Source organism: Dendrobates tinctorius, unplaced genomic scaffold, assembly GCF_039654945.1.
Source record: "Dendrobates tinctorius isolate UK_male_01 unplaced genomic scaffold, ASM3965494v1 ptg000223l, whole genome shotgun sequence".
NCBI classification, from domain to species: Eukaryota; Metazoa; Chordata; class Amphibia; order Anura; family Dendrobatidae; genus Dendrobates; species Dendrobates tinctorius.
In genome coordinates, this window is record NW_027361890.1 from 21,414,646 (window position 1) to 21,430,623 (window position 15,978).

The 15,978-nt window shown below is 48.0% G+C and overlaps 1 protein-coding gene across 2 annotated transcripts in view; it reads left to right on the top strand.

Annotated features, from left to right (window-relative positions):
- Positions 1-7,350: 7,350 nt before the first annotated feature.
- Positions 7,351-15,978, top strand: part of CBFA2T2 (CBFA2/RUNX1 partner transcriptional co-repressor 2) — a 48,740-nt gene continuing 40,112 nt past the window's right edge. Inside the window, exon 1 of one of the 2 annotated variants that reach the window (XM_073555387.1) lies at positions 7,351-7,500. In XM_073555387.1, coding sequence (XP_073411488.1) covers positions 7,473-7,500 — 28 coding nt within the window. In that variant the 5' untranslated portion in view covers positions 7,351-7,472. The remainder of the gene's footprint in view (positions 7,501-15,978) is intronic. The other variant, XM_073555391.1, reaches the window with a different exon arrangement.

A 15,978-nucleotide genomic window follows, 5' to 3' on the forward strand; every position in this document is an offset into this window, starting at 1 on the left:
TTGTCAAAATCCAGACTCATCCATCAGACTGCCAGGTAAAGAAACGAGATGTCTTTCTCCACAGAACACGTTTCCAATGCTTCAGTCTAGTGGTGCTGTTTTTTACACCACTTAATTCGACTCTTGACTTTGTGCCTGGTCATGTAAGGCTTACATGTAATTGTTAAGTCATGGAAACCCATGCCATGAAGCTTCTAGTGCACAGTATTTTAATGTCAGAGAAGGTTTGGCACTCTGTAGTTTTTGAGTCAGCACTGACTTGGCGACTTTTATGTACTTTGTGCCTCAGAATTCTGTAACTTTACTTGGTCTCCACTTCATGGGTGAGTTGATGTTGTTCCTAAGAATTTGTTTGCATTTGTTGTTTCCTAATGCTTTTTCCTAAGCATTGGGTCAATGTTGAGGAGCCGGGTACAGATCTGGAGAGTGGCGCTCTACGTGTTCTGCCAACTCCACGGATTCCAGGAATCCAGTCTGTACACATTGACTCCTCCTCCTACTAAAGTTCCTCTGAAACAGCGCAGCAGGAGCCTGTTATGACCGATAGGAGCACAGCCGTAGCCAAACGTCAACAGGCCGTACTCAAATTAATTTCTTTGGGGAATCGAAGCCACACAGCGCAGGAGCTCTGGAATGCCATCAAGCAGGAGAGTGACGTGTGGTTTCTGCCAGCGAATCTCCAGCCGGGCTTGGTAGTGTGTGACAATGGCCGAAATCTGGTGGCAGCTCTTGGCCTTGGCAACCTCACTCACATCCCATGTCTGGCACATGTGCTCAACTTAGTCGTGCAGAGCTTTCTGAGGGACTATCCGGATCTTGATGCACTGCTGCACAAGGTCCGCATAGAGTGCGCTCACTTGCGTCATTCCAGCACGGCAAGATCGCGCCTTGCTGCTCTGCAGCGCCGATTACGCTTTCCGGAACATTGCATCATATGTGACCTACCCACCAGGTGGAATTCAACGTTACATATGTTGGAGCGGTTGTGTGAGCAGCAGGCAGCAGTCATGGAGTACCAACTGCATCAGGCGCAAACAAGTCGCAATGTGCGCCGGTCACACTTCAGCACCACTGAGTGGGCCTCTATGAAGGACATCTGCCTCGTTTTGCGTGCCTTTGATGATTCCACGCGGATGGCGAGTGCAGATGATGCACTAGTCAGCATGACTGTCCCCCTTATCTGCCTGCTTCAAAAAACACTGCAAGCACTAAGGGATGAGGTTTTGGAAGAAGTGGAGGATGAGGAGTCCCAAATGCCATCTGCTTCTGGACAGTCTGCGCTACGTGCTTCCTCACAAAGGCCTAGGCAGGGAACACTTTGTGAGGACGATGAGGAGGAGTCGATGGAGGAGGAAGACATCTCTCCACAGGAGGGAGGTACAAAAAGCTCTAGTCAATATGGACAGCAAGGGTGGGGTGATGCAGAGCAGGCAGAGATCACGCCTCAAGCAGGGGACAGCGGTTCTTTGGCAGTTGGGAGTCTGCAGCACATGGTTGACTTCATGCTGCAGTGCCTGAGAAACGACCGCCGCATTGCCCACATTCTCTACACGGCTGATTATTGGGTGTACACTCTTCTAGATCCTCGCTACCGGGACAACTTGCAAACCCTCATACCAACGTTGAAATGGGAGCGTAAACTGCCGGAGTACCAAGACACACTGGTGCAGTCCATCATGTTTTCCACTCCACCCGACAGCAGTGGTGCTAGTGCTTTACAAAGCACCTCTATGCGTCGAGCCAGTGGAGGAAACTTGGCACAAAGAGGGAGCAGAGGCAGCGCCTCAGCACAAGGCAAGACCACTGTGGCCCAAATGTGGCAAAGTTTTGTGTGTCAGCCACAATTGTCTACACCATCACTGACGGCTCCAGTCAGCAGGAGGCAACGTTTCCGTCAGATGGTGACAGACTACATGTCTTGCCCTGTGAGTGTACTCCCAGATGGCTCTTCCCCCTTCAAGTTTTGGGTCTCTAAGCTGGATACATGGCCAGAGCTTAGCCAGTATGCATTGGAGGTGATGGCTTGCCCTACTGCCAGTGTATTATCGGAATGCGTCTTTAGTGCCTCAGGTGGTGTACTAACAGACCGTCGCACGCAACTTTCTTCCGATAACGTCGACCGGCTTACTTTTCTGAAAATGAACAAGGCCTGGATCTCCCCAGAATTTGCCAGTCCTCTTCCAGACTAAATAATTGGTTGGCAACTGTATCCAGGTCTCCTGTTGTGTTCATGTTTCTACCACCTGAACTATAATCCCTGGGCTTCAACACAGCCAGTTGTCGCTCAGATGTGTCGTCTGCACAGAGAAAAACACTAGCTCCTGTGTTAGTGGGGTTCAGTAACGCCAGCTGCTCCCCTGCTGTGTGGATGGCAAAGTCTCCTGCTCCATCCACATTCAAACTACTACTGATTTTTAACCCTGCTCCACTTAGGCCTCTGGCTCCACTGTCTCTAGTATTTCCCCTGGCCTCCAACCCCGCCAGTGACAGCTCTTAAGTGGCGTCTGCATAATCCACACTTGTTCCGGTGTTACTTGGCCTCAGTCACGTCAGTTGATTCCCTGATGTGTGTCCAGCAAGGCATCCTGCTCTGTCCACATTCCCATTACTAATAGTGTGAATGAGGACAGAGCAGGAGACCTTGCCGGACACACATCGGGCTCCTCCCGGGATTAACCTGTCTGGAACCCCAACCTGTCCTATTTATCCCCTCTCTCATTGGGAATTTCCCTCCTGGGTTCCTGTCTCCCCGCCCCCCATGAGTAAGCGGTTTCCTAAGCTCTAAGCTGATGTCAAGTCCTGAACTACCTCCCCCCTGCCATCTTGTGGTCAATTCTAGGTACTTCACTCCCTTTTCTGTCTTTCCCTGCAGTTACCTTTCTGTCATTGCCAATTCCTGTCTATAGTGCACACATCGTACCCTCCTACTTCCAGTCAAGTCTGTCCGTCAAGTTACCTTCCCCACACTCCCCTTTCCTTTGTCCATTGTCGTCCCGACAATCGTACTCCCTACCTACGCTGTCCTAAAGCTTGTCCACAGTCTGTTGTCGGACTGGTCGTTGGGTCAAACCCGCCACCCACGGGGGCCGAACCAAACCGGGAGCACCATGCTCCGAGCAACCTACTGCTACTCGCCAGCGCGCACGAAACGTGACAACTTCTTTCAAGTTGGCGTGGTCCACCCGGACTACTCTACGGCGTGTACCTCCCACTACTCTCCCCTTCTACTACCTTGTACTGTCCGGAACGCCACGACCGAGGCCTTTCGCCTACCAGGTCACCGTTGGCGCCCGTCCTTTTGGGGTGTCCGTGGTCTCGGGCACCTGACTGATGGACCACTGTCTGGTGCGATATCTCTTGTCTCTTCGTCCTTCACATAAAAAGAGTCATGGTCGGCGTCTTCGTCACATCTACCTCGCACCTGGGATCTGTTACACACACCTTTTTTTTTTGTTACACACACTACTCATTAAATCAACTTTTAGCATACCATTACCTCTACTTTAATAACAATAGGAGTTACTCAACTGGAGTAACCCCCCCTTTTTTCTTGTTTTTTTTTTTCTTTTTTTTTCCTTTTCTTTTAACATAACATTTTCTCACAGCATTTTTAAAACAGAATATAACTACTCCCCCTTCCTTTAGCATTAGTACTTCCTCCCCCACATCTCCGCTATGTCAGGAGAAAAGGTCAAACAATAAAAAACATTCTTCTTCACCTGGTCGAAAAACTGTCCTCATGGCCTGCACAACGGTGCAGCGAAATCCCGACAGTCCGGGCCATCTCCTGACAGCCGGAAGCAAGGGGCCCCACAGCCGTGGAGCTCCTGGGATGCAGGGAGTGTCTCTAGGGGTCCTTTCTACGGGGGTTCCAGGCCTTCGGGTTTGACGATTATGGCTACCGCGTAGTAGCCGCAGGGACAGTACTCCTTGTAGTACGACACCAAGTCCCCCTCCCGCAAAGCCCGGTCGTGACGGATGGAAGTCACATTGATGTATACCTTCTGGCCGGTTGCGAGGTCCCGAATGAACCTGTACCCCTTCTCCAGGTTAGTGTACACGAGCCGCCCTGTAGATCGTGAAGCCGCCATGCCAGCCTCCCCTCTCTCATGGAGCAGGTTCCAGACCTTCCGCTCCCTGGCCTTTTTCTTCTGTATGACCTCCGCGACCCAGACGGAGGGTCCGGTGTAGGCCTCGGAGTCCAGTGGGCGGGACGCGGCCAGGGTTGAGAGCGGGGCAGAGGCGGCCTCAGATTCCAGCAGCCGCTGGGGCTGGGCAACGGGCAGGGGCAGCAGTGGTTCCCGGCGGGTAGGCCGCAGAGCTCGACAAGCAGGCCGCAGCCAACTCCGGGGGGTGACGCAGATGCGGCCACGGGGCAGGCCGCAACCGGAGTCGCAGCTGGGACCGGAGTGGCGGCAGGCTGCAGTGAATAGGCTGCCGCCGCCAGATGGAACATAGCAGGGACGGCCACAGGTGGGTTCCGCACCGGCGACACCGGACGTGGCGCCGCCGGGTGGGGTGGCTCGGGGACTTGTGCAGAGGCATCGTTCAGCCCGGCGGAGGCCGCAGAGCCCTCTGCAGCCAGGCCCACAGGAATGCAGGAGGCCGCGCGGGGAGGACGGGTGGAGGGCGTCGGTCGCAGAGCCGCTGGCTCAGCCGGGGGACCTCTCACCTTCCCCGGTGCCGCGGCCTCCGACAGGCCACCCCACGGCTCCTCCCGCAACCTCCGATCTTTACCCCGCCGTCCGGCAGGGCTAGCCTCCAGGCTCGTGGGTCCCGCGGAGAGGCTCCCAGACAATGTCTTCGGCGGCTGCTCCCGCAGGGCCCGCTGTCGCTCCTCCTCTCCGCTCGATGTCCGGGCGGCTGTCAATGGCTCCAGAAAGCAGGTCTCCCAGCGAGACTCGACCTCTTGACGCCGCCATTCCAGGTGTCCGAGGCTACGGCAGCTGCAGGGTCGCATCCCATCCAGTGTACAGCAGTCGAATGACACCAAACAGCCGCAGCCGGCCTTCCCACCTGGGCCACTCCTGCTCCTGGGTGGGGCGATGGTCGGCTTTTCCACCCATCTTCCCGGGTCCAGTATGAGGGGGTGGCGGTCTACAGTTATACACCGCTTCCCCCAGGGGTGAATTTGAGACAGCCCCAGTCCATCCAGAGCAGCGGCAAACACCTGGGCCTCTTCCCGACGTTGAAGTATCACAGCCATGTTGTCCGGCTTCTGGTACCGCCCTGGATCTTCTGATGACAGCCCAGGATCCGGAACCAAGTCTCAAATTTGTAATCCACAGGCGGGTAAATTTATATTCCACAGGTGAGCAGCCCAAGTCCTTTTGAGTTCTCCTGGCGCAGGCCTGCCGCGGAAGATGTCGTATTAGCGGCGATGATCCTGCTGACTACGCCAAAATGTGGTAGGGGGCCGGATTGGGGGGTGGTGCACTGCTTACCACGACCGGACGCTGCAAAGACGAGACGGAGGCAGAATTCAGTTCTAACAGATCCGGGTTTATTGGCTATCCTCCTGACGACCTTAGCCATGCACCGCAGTTCCTTTACAGCTCTCCGTTTCCAGGCCTGGGTACCTTTCACCTTTTTCTTTAGTCGTGATGACATCCCTCACGGCTCTTTCGCTGGGGCTGTCCTAGACTAATCTACTGCCAGCGCTTCAGCTGCCTGAGGTCGTCGTCCAATTGGTATCCCCGGGGCCTCGTCTGTCCTACGGTACGTCGTGTCAGGGCCACCCCCCTGACTGTCTTCTCCTGTCAGTCCCCTGGTCGAGCTATTCACCGTTCTCCGTCTTCTGTCCTGAGTCTTCCTCTGCTGAGCTCCTCCCGGGATTAACCTGTCTGGAACCCCGACCTGTCCTATTTATCCCCTCTCTCACTGGGAATTTCCCTCCTGGTTTCCTGTCTCCCCGACCCCCATGACTAGGCGGTTTCCTAAGCTCTAAGCTGATGTCAAGTCCTGAACTACACTCCCCCTGCCATCTTGTGGTCAATTCTAGGTACTGCACTCCCTTTTCTGTCTTTCCCTGCTGTTACCTTTCTGTCATTGCCAATTTCTGTCTATAGTGCACACATCGTCTCCTCCTACTTCCAGTCAAGTCTGTCCGTCAAGTCACCTTCCCCACACTGGGATAAGGCGTCATCTGAGCATGCTCGTGTGCAAACCGAGTGTCTTCAGAATGCTCGAATAATATCTTCCAGTCCCCGTGGCTGCATATCTCGCGGCTGTTTGACAGCTGCAACACATTCAGGGATTGCCTAACAAAGACGCCGAAGACACTCGGTTAGCACCCGAGCATGCTGGGATAACACCTTATTTGAGCACATTCGTTCATCACTATTCCTGAAGTTTCATATACACGTTGAGTAGGGAAAATCTGCAGCAAAAACGCATGTAAAAACAAACAAACAAAAAAACGAGTAATAAACGTTCCTTTTATCCTGCCAAGAGATGCAGAAAAGGTGCAAAAATTTATTTTTCAAATACTTAAGGTGTGCACATACCCTTAGGGTATGTGCACACGGTGCGGATTCTGCTGCGGTTCCGCAGCGTTTCTGCACCTGCGGGTCCGCAGCAGATTCTGCTGCGTTGTACAGTACCTTTATTTCCTATGGAAATGAAAAAAGCTATGCATATGCTGCGGATTTTTCAGGCGGTTTTGCTGCGGTTTACAATCCGCAGCATGTCAATTGTTTGGTGCAGAAACGCTGCAGTTTTACAGCTCATCCATTATGAGGTGTAAAACCGCAGGGCAAAACCGCAGAAAAAGTCCTGCGGATTTACCTGCGGTTTTCTCTACAAAATCCGCACTCCCAAAAAACTACGTGTGCACATAGCCTAAGAAGCTGCATTTTTTTGCACCATTGCATGCTTAAAAGCTTACCAAAAACTCATCGCGGGAACTTAAAATGCAATTTGTACATTTCTTGAAATCTCATTGATAAAGCAGTTGCTATAATACGCAGATTTTTCACACAAAACAATTTGATGCATTTTCTCTATGTGGAACATACCCATACAGGATTAAATATGCCAGATAATAAAATGCTATAAAAAATTGTAAAGAAATGAGATCTTCATATCTCTGTGAAATAATTCTGTAAAGTGAGAATTTCCAGGATGCTAGCCTATAGACGGTATGTATATAGCTTTATATCAGTGCACATCAGCCTAATATGAGATGAACTTCTTTGCTTGTTTTGTCCCTAACTAGAACAGCTCAGCTATGTGGACATGTAATGCTATGTGCTATGGGAGGGAGGTGTTTCCTGTAGAGTGGAAGGTCCACCCCAGAAACAGGGAAGGAGGATTGTTTCCCTGCCCCCTTTTTCTTGTCTTCCTCCCAGCCCCCTATCCTCCAGCCCTCCAGGCTCCTCCAGCAGAGGCCCTGTAACCTCTTGTGTGGTAAGGAAGGAGCAGTTGCAGGAGGGCACTGACAGTATATTGTCTTCCTGTAGAGGATATATAAGATGGTGGGAATCCCAGGATCATTCCAGTGTAAGTATCTTATTCTTTATTGTTTCATTCTCACTTGTAGGTTGGAGTTACTGTGTCCTCTAAGCCGTGTGCTATGGGAATTATAGTGTTCAAAATGAGCCCAGATGATGGGGAGAGCACTTATTCAGAGTGGAAGACCTTATTATAATCTTCTTTTAACGCTTTCCTTCCAGCAGGAAAAGCTAACGGTGATAATTCATAAATCTTTATTGCTCTTCGATGTCTTCAGGAGATCGGTTCTGGTTGTACCGTAAATGGGTTCTCTCACCGTTGTAGTTGCATGATGTCCTAGCTTGTAGCGTGTCCTTGGTGATGTCATCACGACGCTATGTGTGATATGGGTTGTTTAGATGACCCAGGTCTTTGGCCGGTAAGTGGTGAAAGTGCTAATGCCCACCTCGCACATACATACATGTGATGTTGTGGCGCTGAACCCATGGTGGAGGATGAGAGATAATCTTGGATTCTTGATTGCGTCATGATCGAAGACTAGAATGTGAGATGCTTAAAAAGTCTGGTCCGGCATGGTCTATGTACATTTGTGAGGATCCCATCACATCAATGTATCTTATTATATGGCATAATTCGACAAGCAATCCTGTAGCGGTTCTACATCTAGGACAACATGTCTGATGTTATCTGTGCTGACTCCAAATTGTTGCTGAATGGACGATGATCTGATGGCATGTGGTGATGGTGAGCGATGGCTGTATGTATCATATGTGTATATATTGGATGTTAGTACTAGTCCGTGCGCAGTTCTATAAATATTATGTCTCTTCTTGGTGTTCTGTTTATGTAACAGTAAAGTGTACGCAGCATATACAGTCTAGCGGGAGGTCTGTCATCTATATACAGTAGTGCAGGTCGATCCTTTTTTGGCTGTTGTCTATGAGCCAAATTATGCCGTCCATACTTCATAGTATTTACATTTCAGTGGCGACAGTTCCCAAAATGGTAGGTAGGTCTCTTGTAAAATCAAATCCAAGTTATTATAGTTATGTTATATACTTTATGTTCTGTTTATATGGATCACATATACAGTTTTTGATGCTGGGCTGAAACCTCCATTGCATGCAATGCTATTTTCCCAATGAATTGACAGACCCCATCACTTGGGTCCGTGGTGCTCCGTTGGGATTCAGTTCTCATGCTCCTGCGATAAAACAGAAAATATCGCACAGATGTAAACCTTGCCTCAAGCCATGTCCTCATGTGGTGAGAATACTGTACTTTTTTTTTTTTAAGGCGGCGGGATCTTCTGCATTTAACAGTTCAAGAGAACTAGATGTGATTTCATGGAAACTCATCCTCACCGTTCGTTTACAGATGCTGTTGAACTTTTTTTGGTTTGTTTTTTTTTTTTTCCCCGTATGCTTAATGCAGAATCCGTATGTTTCTCCGTTCAAAAAGTGACCAAAAAAGTGCCAAGTCTGCACCAACAGGAAAAAAAATCATAAAAAATGCAGTGGAAAAAAAAAACGGAAAACAATTTTCCATTGTGGGAGGTTGGGCTAAGGGTATGTTCCCATGGGATATATCAGTAGAACAAGCCCTTAGGCAGTGTAAGCAAACTTTCTAAGGCGAGCTGTTCTAGAATTACAGATCCTGGTGACTACCGCTACAGTGGTGGAGTTTAGATGGCTCTTGGCCAAGAGATTGGTTGGACGACAGCTGTCTTAACTGACTTCCCCTTTTCTCTATGGGAGCTCTTGGGGAGAGTCGGGAGGCCCTCACACAAATTTGACTTTCAGGCAATACCACCGATGTTTGGGAGCCTTTAGTCCATATATGAACATTGATTTGTATGTTCATATTTCATCCACTTCGAGGCCTATTTGTAGTAGGGGTGTGTGTTTATGTGTGTGTGTGTATATATATATATATATATATATATCTGTTCTGCAGTAGCGATCTTTGTGGTCCACAGTTGTTGGACAAGTTCTTTTCTTTTAAGTGGGTTTTGCAAGATTTTACTCTTTATTTTGCCATTTTGCACTTTTTTGGACTGAATATTGAATGACCTACTTGCTTTTTTTGTTGTTGCTACAGCTCGACCTTGGCTGCACTATGAGAACTGATGTAATTGCATTTTTGAATGCAGAAGAGGAAAATACATCAGCAAAGTTATTGTCATGTAGGGTACATGCAACAGTGAAATCAGTATTGCATTGCATGGAATGACTTCCTTTGCTGTTGCTTTGCAACCTGCTGCAACACGGTCGCATTTTTTCCAAATGTGTTGGATTTTCTGTCCCTAGTTGCAAGTCACATGCAACTCACTTGCCAAAGACTTCAATACAAGTCGCATGCGACTTAAGTCCAATTTGGCTGTTTTGACAGCAAAATTGCAGCTCAAAAAGTAGTCGCGCGGCAGACAAGTTACAAAGATGTTTTTGGTTGTGTGACACGGCTCACCGTTTAGTCCCTACCCTTTTGAGGTCGTCCAGTGGAGATAAGCGACCACCTGTCCTCAGTTGCGCAACTTGAAGCTCAAGAGCCTCAATTCAAAAACTCCAACAGGGCCCCCAATTATTGCAAGTCTTAATAGTATTGGTCTGTTCATATGGTCCAAAGGGACTTTTTGGACCCCTTAGAATTCTGGGGCATTGGTACAATTGCAACTCCTGCACCTATTAATTACTCACCTGCCTCTCCTAAGGGCAAGAAATGTCATCACTAATCTTCATGGTGTTGGTGTTGATGTGGCTAGTTATTTAGATTCACAGAATGCCCATATAACAAGATAAAGGTCAGGCCACAACGTGATGCCATAATATGGTGCCTTGGGACCTACATCTTTAAAGGGAATCTGTCACCTATTTTTTGCCTATAAGATGCGGCCAACACCATCAGGGGCTTATCTACAGCATTCTGTAATGCTGTAGATAAGCCCCCGATATAACCTGAAAGAGAAGAAAAACGAGTTAGATTATACTCACCCCGGGCATCCGGTCCGGTGGGTGTCGCAGTCCGGTACGGCGCCTCCCATCTTATAGCGGTGACGTCCTCCTTCTTCTGCCGCGGCTCCTGCTCAGGCGCACTTACTCTGCCCTATCGAGGGCAGAGTAAAGTACTGCATTGTGCAGGCGCTGGACCACACTTACCTTTCCCGGCGCCTGCACACTGCAGTACTTTACTCTGCCCTCAACAAGGCAGACAAAGTACTCCTGCGCAGGAGCCACGACAGAAGCAAGAAGGAGGACGACATCGCTAGAAGATAGGAGGTGCCAGACCGGACGGCGACACCCATCGCACCCCCGGTGAGTATAATCTAACTTGTTTTTCTTTCAGGTTACATCCAGGTGGGGGGGGCTTATCTACAGCATTCAGAATGCTGTAGATAAGCCCCTGATGGCTGTGGCCACAGCTCATAGCCCAAAAATGAGGTGACAGGTTCCTTTAATGATGTATTTGAGCATGTTAGGCTGGTTTCACACTTGCGTTTTTTTGCGCTGGATTTTAGCGCTAAAAAACGCATGCGTTTTTTTCCCTATATTTTGCATGGGATGCGCTTATGTGCGCATACACATGCGTTTGTATGCGTTTTTCCGCGCATGCGTTTTTTTGCGGCATGCGCTTGGGCGCACAAAGTGCATCCTGTTGCATTTTTTGGGCGTCCGACTTGCCTCAAAAAAACGCATGCACGCGCAAAGCGTTTTTTTACAGCAAGACACCCATTATAAGTCTATGGGTGCGCATATGTGCGCACTGGCATGCTTATGTATGCGTTTTTTTGCGCATGCGTTTTTTTTTTACCATTAGTTAGACAATGGAATTTAGGGGTTTGGGTTAGAGTTAGGGTTAGTTAAGGGGGGTTAGGGTTAGCTAGGGTTTAGGGTTAGGGTTTGGTTAAGGGTTAGGGTTAGTATGGTTTGGTTAAGGGTTAGGGTCAGGGTTAGGGTTAGTAAAGTCATGGTTTGGGTTAGTGTGAGGGGCCACCTAATGTTGGAAAAAAACGCAAACGCGGTAAAAACGCATACAAACGCATAAAAACGCGTTTTTTTCATGCATGCTCATAAAAATGCTTGAAAAAAACGCAGCATTTGTATGCGTTTTTTCAATGCGTTTTTTTTGCGGGAAAAACGCGCTGCAAAAAAAAGCAAGTGTGAAAGTAGCCTTAGGCTTTCATTTCTGTATTATGGCATTTTGGAATGGCTTCCTAAGGATGAATCCCATGTACCGATTTGAATGAATAGATCTTGTATAGAGTTGCAATAATTAATTACAGTCATATGTTTCCATGTCTCCAGCGTACACCGTGAAATACATAGATTTTCTCCATTGTGTGTATGTATGGCTTATTAATAGACCTTAGAAGTCAATATATTGGTCAGTCACATTTTCTATTACTTTGTAACCAAAATTGCATTTTTTAGGATTAGAAACAGAGCCAAAACCAAGTAGTACTAATATGATATCTGACTCAAAGCAAAATTCACCTTAGGCCTCATTCACACATCAGTATTTTTCCATCGGTGTTTGTATGCCAAAGCCAGGAGTGGAACTTGCAGAGAGAAATTATAATTGAAAGATTGACACATGTTCGGTGTTTTGAAGACAGTCCTGGTTTTGGCATACAAACACTGATGCAAAAATACTGATGTGTGAATGAGGCCTTAGAGAAATAAACTTGACAAGAAGCCAAGGGAATGAGAAGTTGAATTCTGGTTGCTTTGTGGACATTATCAGGGTCCAGGCCTGGCTTGTGTTATGGTGTGTGAGGTTTCACAGAGCCAGCCCGTCTCTGAGAGCAGCTGCTATAGATTAACGTCCGAGACTCCATTGATTACACAGCTCGCCTGCATATAAATAGAATTTTGCTTGAAGTAAGTTTTTTTTTCTTAAAGGGAAATCAAACTGTTTAGTGTGTGAGTGTCCGTACATATGGTTATAGTTATACACATATGTAACGCACATGTGTGCAGGTACAGGAGATTCATGCTAGCAATACATCTCTGGAGCCAGACAGTCTAGCTGCCAGATTCTACCTCGGGCTCCAGGCTTACTAGAGAAGGATTTGTATAAATATCTTGTTAATTGGTTCCTTCACTTTTTACCTGTACACATTCCTTTAGTCTCTCAGGACTGTGACTATTCTGGGCCTAGTTTATACGATATGATGTTGCTATTTGGCTTCACACAAATGACAACTGTGTGTATACGGAGGTGCAATATGGAGCGCAGACTATGGGTGACACCCCGTGGTCCCTTCACCTGGCTCCACATTCCTATTCTATCTGCGAACAACTCTAATTGCAACAAATTAAAAGGGGTTATTCTGGTTTTAGAAATTCGCTGTCCTTCACCTGCAGTTTGTTTTAAAACAAACAAACCGTAATTTACTCACCCTCCCAGGGTCCTGCGATGGGTTTCCACCTGGGTCTCCACCGTTGCTTCCAGTGTCTGTTGTAGTCTGCATTGCTGACTTCACGTCGATAGCATGAGGTCACTTATTGGCTGCATCACTGTCGACTTGTCGTCAGCACTGCAGACTATAAAGGTACTGTCACACTTAGCGATGCACCAGCGATCCCGACCAGCGATATGACGCGGTCAGGATCGCTGGTGCATCGCTAAATGGTCGCTAGTGAGCTGCCACACAGGCAGATCTCACCAGCGACATAGCAGGGGTCGGGGGTCGCTACTTACCTGTCAGACGAGGCGATCCTGACGTCCTCCCACCCGCGTCCACGCGTCGCTCGTCGGCGCTACAGGAAGCCCAGCAGGAAGCGCCCGACGAGAAACGGTCCAGGACGTTCTTGTGCGATCAACGATAATCAGCGGGGGAGCCTGTCGGAGGTAAGTATCAGACATAGCGATATCGCTAGCAATATCGCTATAACGTCACAAAATCAGTGACGTTATAGCGTTATTGCTAGCGATATCGCTTAGTGTGACAGGCCCTTAAGGGTGTGTGCGCACAGTGCGGATTTTGCTGCGGATCCGCAGCGGATTTGCCTCTGTGGATCCGCTGCAGATTCGCTGGCATTGTACAGTACAATGCATTTCAATGGGTTTTCAAAACCACAGTGCACATGCTGCGGATTTGCTGCGGTTTTAAATCCGCAACATGTCAATTCTTTCTGCGGATTCCGCAGCAGTTTGACACCTGTTCCATTGTCCAGGTGTCAAACCGCAGGGGAAAACCGTTGGCAAATGCGCAGGAAAACCGCAGGTCACTTTACCTGCGGTTTTACCTGCAAATCCACGCGGAAAAATCCGCAGGTGAATCCGCACTGTGTGCACGCACCCTTACAGACACTTGGAGCAGTGGAAGAGACTTAGCGCTGGACCTGGGGAGAGTGGGTAAAACAAGCTCTCTTTAAATCTGCAGTCAAAAGACAGGGGTTTTCTGAAACTTAATCTCACTTCATATGATGCCATCCTCTTCTTTCCTTCCTGTCATGGCTCTGACGCAGGCGCACTGCTCTGCCCTGTTGAGGCCAGATCAGAATACTGCAGTGCGCAGTCACTCTGCCCCCCCCCCTACAGAATGCTGTAGATAAGCCCCTGATGTCGGTGCCAGCAGCTCATATTTGAAAAAAGGGGTGACAGATTCCCTTTAAGGATCTGGTGTGTCCGATTTTTGGACTGCCAATCATTTTTTTTCTGAGAAGCTGCCACCACACATGTCTAGCAGCGTCTTTCATAGAGAACACAGGAGTGCTCATCCAAGTAAGCACTCCAGTGTACGGGAGAGATGACAGAGATAACTGCCAGCCGAACAATTGGCCAACAGATATCTAATGTGTATGGGGCGCTTTAGAATTTATTTACACAATCACTAGTGCTGGATCCACACAAATAGACCATGGGCAACACCATTTTTGGATATATTGACAAGTGGCAAATTTGTACGAGTATTTTCTTGGCTTCAAGAAAATACACGTGGCTCGCTATCTCATGAATTGTGGCTCACGGCCGTCTGCTAGCTTGGTGCGTTAGCTCCAGGTCTAGAAAAGAGCTATGAAGAGCGCATCTAGAAAAGAGCTATGAAGAGCACAGTAGATCTGCACATATACTGGTCTTAGGGGTGCTGAAGACAGGATGATACTACCTGTCAGAGGAGGTGTTTGAAGCTGGATATGACAGTATGATGGGAGTGCTTGATGGAAGAATACTGAAGAGGGGATTGTAGGAACCCTTGGATACTGTATACTGCTTCTGTGGAAAAGCTTCGGATGTCATTATACCCATAATAGGGGCTTTGGTTGCCACTAATGTGAGGGAGTCAGATGTGGCTCGCGACCCTCTCTCAGACCTGGATGTGGCTCTTATGGTCAGAAAGGTTGGGGACCACTGCCTTAGACTGTCAGCCAAATCCACCAATAACAAAGGGTTTGGTCCACAGTCAAATGTAAATATATGTAGAACAAAGAGGTCCTCATAACATACGGTAGATTGCAAAAATAATTAAATAATTTTATTGAATCAAACAATTAAAAAACATAAAAAGTAATTGGAGATGAAAACAGACCATAAAGAATTGGAAAAAGCAAACACTGGACAAGTTGTTGAATTTAGAGTCCAGGGATATGCAACAAAAAAAAATTAATCACATCAAATAGTATAAATACCTCTCCAATAAACTTAATGAGGCCGGGATCACACATGCGAGAAACATGGCCGAGTCTCGCATGTTAATACTCGGCACTGCCACCTGCACTCGGATCGGAGCGTGCGGCTGCATGTATTGCTATGCTTCCGCACGCTCCAATCCGAGTGCAGGCGGCAGTGCCGGGTATTAACATGCGAGACTCGGCCGTGTTTCTTGCATGTGTGATCCCGGCCTAAGAGTGATGAATCCCAATAGTAATACCGAATAGATAGAGTAATAAGTAAAGTGCATAGTGCAAAGATAATTAGGGGGATACAAAATACATAGATAAACCGGACATTGCTGGGGTTTGTTTCTAACAACTCTCGATGAGAGAAAAAAATAATTTTATTAACTAGTTAAATGCCGCTGTCAAACTCTGACAGCAGCATTTAACGAGCGCTTCCGGCCATCGGGCTGGAAATACGCGCACCGCTGACCCCCGTCACGTGATCGGTGGGTCGTCGGCATAACAATCAAACGTCTCCTGGAGACCTCTATGGTTGTTGATGCCGGATTGCTATAAGCCCCACCCTGTGGTCCTTGTCTGCGCTCATAGCAATGAAGTAATTCTGCTACATAGAGGTGATCTGAGCATTGCCTCTATGTAGCAGAGCCGATCAATTTGTGGCAGGTTCTAGCCTCCCATGGAGGCTATTGAAGCATGCCAAAACTTAAAGAAAAATAGTTTTAAAAATATAAAAAAAAATAAAGTTTAAATCACCCCCCTTTCGCCCCATTCAAAATAAAACAATAAAAAAAAAAAATCAAACATGCACATATTTGGTATTGCCGTGTTCATAATCGGCCGATCAATAAAAAAAGGATTAACCTGATTGCTAAACGGTGTAGCGAGAAAAAAAATCAAAACGCCAGAA